This window comes from Suricata suricatta, chromosome 11 (assembly GCF_006229205.1).
Source record: "Suricata suricatta isolate VVHF042 chromosome 11, meerkat_22Aug2017_6uvM2_HiC, whole genome shotgun sequence".
Lineage (NCBI taxonomy): Eukaryota > Metazoa > Chordata > Mammalia > Carnivora > Herpestidae > Suricata > Suricata suricatta.
The window spans coordinates 95,184,763-95,187,866 of NC_043710.1; the positions used below are offsets into that span (position 1 = coordinate 95,184,763).

Consider the following 3,104-nt stretch of genomic DNA (forward strand, 5'->3'; position numbering starts at 1 on the left):
CACAAGCGGGAGCATAATGAGCTCTTGTTTCATGGAAGCCCTGTCTCCTCCTTCACTTGGCAGAAAGGCACAGGCCTCAACAGCAAACCCAGAACTTTGAAAACGAGCCAGATTTCCATGCTTCATGGGGCAGCCGCATGCTGAACTGTGTCCTTTACTTGTGAGCGCATGAGAAAGAGATTCAAGTATGTAGGTGCTAGAAACCTAGTTCTGCTAACAAATCCTTCTTTCCATTATTTCAGAAATTCTTGATGAAATTGACAATTATGAATCTGACAGCAACGAGTTGTCTTCCTCTTCAACAGGTAAGTGCCTTCAAATCTCACATCACAATGAAAACCCTCAGACTTCTAGAGGTGTCCTCAGGCACTGTAGTAAAGAGCTAGGAAACTTGAGTTCTCAGTTACCATCACTGCAAATAATCACTGATATTTAACTTCTGGTTCATTCCACTCCAGAATCTGAAGATGAAAGTAACAGAACTAAAAAGGAGAAATATGCTGAGTCGGCCCAGAAAGTAGATCTTCCCGTAGTGGGAGCCACCAAACCAACTGGCTCATGGAGAACCTCAGATTGCACTCAGGGTAAGGCCCTACATTACAGGGGCTCTAAGTCACTGGGGAAAAGCCACTGAGATGGGTTCAGAAACTCTGGGTAACTTCTAACTTCTTCACCTATCCCCAAGTCACAAGTAAGGTCAACACTTACATCCTGTTCTTCCATTTCCTGAGAATCTGGAAGTGAAAGTGAAGATCATGAATTGGGGGAGAATGCTGGGGGTCACAGCCATGGGTTCTACCTAGGACAGGCAGTGTCATGGACACATGGTGACACTAGGTAAGCTGAGGCAGACAGAGAGACCCCTCAGCACAGCAGAAAGAGAGCTGTAATAAAACCTGAGTGATCTCTGCACTGAGTCCATCACTGCCCCTGACTCACCACATTCCCTGGTGGAAATATCCCAACTTTTCTGAAAAGTGGGAAGTATCCCAACTCATATATTTCAATGAGGTTAACAGCATCCAAAAAGATGCAAAACACATCAAAGTGTAATTAATTAACAACTGCACAAACAGAACAAGGATGTGGTTAAGAAAAACACGTTAAAAAAAAAAGCACAACAGGACGAGTCACATGTACTAGGTAATCACCAAAGAAACTGATGAATTACTGAACCACATTAAAGAATCTTAGCATCTAGAAAGTGGTTAGTGATGGTGTTGTGTTCTCAGTAGAATATTTTCAGAACTTCTGTACAAGCTTACAAAGGCATAAACACTTTGTCATCTTTATTCACTGTCTTATCTAATCATATATCCATATGTATATATGCATATATTAGCTGTAAACCTACCATATGCTGTTCTAATCACTGTGTTTACAGCAGGAAGCAAGATAAATAAAGATTCTGCTTTCATAGAGTTTACAGTGCAGTGAAGGTACATATACATATATAGTAAGCATGACCCAAAACAATTGTAATTCGGGGAATGGACAAGAGAATAGAGGTGAGGCATGTGAGCCAGGATGAACCGCTCTGAGAGCTCATGTGACATGATATTCAGTACAATCTGAACAGTAGGGAGGGGCTGTGCTGCACTCGGAAGCTAAAGCATCCCATGGAAGGAGGAAACAAGTCCCAGAGCTCTGAGTCAGAAATGGTCTTGTCATGTCACAAGGTCAAGTTGATGAGAGAGTAGGAGATTAGCGGGGACATGGTAGGATGAGCTGTTATGATCTCAGGCTGGAGCTACCATACTATTTAGAGCCTTTTAGAAAGTGGGAGAGTATTTGGGTTGTATTTGCAATAGAGAGGTCCTCCGAAGTTTTTAGGTAGAGGAGTGATAAATCATCATAGTGTTCGAAAGGCCAAACGTGTTCTAAGGTGTCAGTTAAGAGATCATAGCTTTCAGCTGGCGTTGTCATACTAGGGAAGATGTCAGGTGGTCAAATTGGAGCTCCCTTGGATGGAAATTCAACAAAAACATAAATAGAAATAAAAATAATGTATTCCACCTGGATCTATCAAGTCCGATTTCTGGGAACGAGGTCCAGGAGCTCCGCTGAACAAGCTCCAGGTATTTTCGCATGTTAAAATTTGAGACCCACGGGCCTGGAGTCAGACATCCAAAGTCCTTCCATACTTAAAATCCTATTGTTCTCACAGACAAAAAATCAACCCAAGATCGAGTCAATGACATAAAGGGGATTGCCCATGGCATGCTTGATACCTTAATTGAGGACTTGAAGGAAAACAAGGTGTTAAGTGAGCAACAGATAGAAACACTAGGAAAAACGGCACATGTCATCGTGGATAAGACTGAAGACCTGGTTGGTGATTTCAGTGAGAAAACTCAAATGGTGGGCAAAATATTAAAGAACCATTTCTTCAGTCCCAAGAGCAAGATGAGTTTAAGTGAGTATCTCCAGTCAATGAATTAGTAACTAATTGGTTATCTGCTCTCCTTATGTGGTCTCTGTGTTCTTATTTCTATTTGCAAGTGGAGAATCAACTATCCACAGGTCTAGTTGCATGACTATCTTAAGACTGCAGAATGTCCTGGTCCAGCCCAGACCCTCTGCCAGCATCGGCAATCACTTTCTCCTGCTTCACATTTTCTCTTCTCTTCAGCAACTGTCCCCTTTAATCATTCCTTAGCCTTTCTTCGTCACTGTGCTGTGTCTTCCCCGCTAACATGTGAACTCCATGAGGCATGGATCTGTGTCTGCTTCGTTCATGAAGATAGCCCAAGCTCCTGGAAGCAGCACCTGACACATACCAGGCGCTGAGTAAACATCTGTTGAATGCATAAATGGTGTGGAAGCGCTAGTAAATTCTGGGACAATCTTTAGCCAGTCTATGGTACACTGGCCATACTCTGTGAAGTTGAGAGTTATTTCCAGATGTGAAATGTTCAATAGAAATAAAAAATCCACCATCTTCTGCTCAGCTGTGGCTTAGACCAAGGGAATTTGAGGGGCAGTGGAGCATAAATATGTCTTTCTCTCTGAAGCACGGGAGGCACACTTTTCCTCAGAGGGGTCAAAAGTAAATATTTTAAATATTTTGGACCAAACATTCTCTCTCACAGTGACTCAAATCT

General features: G+C 42.4%; 1 protein-coding gene across 1 annotated transcript in view; it reads left to right on the plus strand.

The window, feature by feature from the left end:
* Positions 1 to 3,104, plus strand: part of LOC115306147 (caspase-12-like) — a 15,304-nt gene that overhangs the window by 1,670 nt on the left and 10,530 nt on the right. Inside the window, exons 3-5 of the mRNA XM_029956388.1 lie at positions 243 to 305; positions 459 to 584; positions 2,168 to 2,416. Coding sequence (XP_029812248.1) covers positions 243 to 305; positions 459 to 584; positions 2,168 to 2,416 — 438 coding nt within the window. The remainder of the gene's footprint in view (positions 1 to 242; positions 306 to 458; positions 585 to 2,167; positions 2,417 to 3,104) is intronic.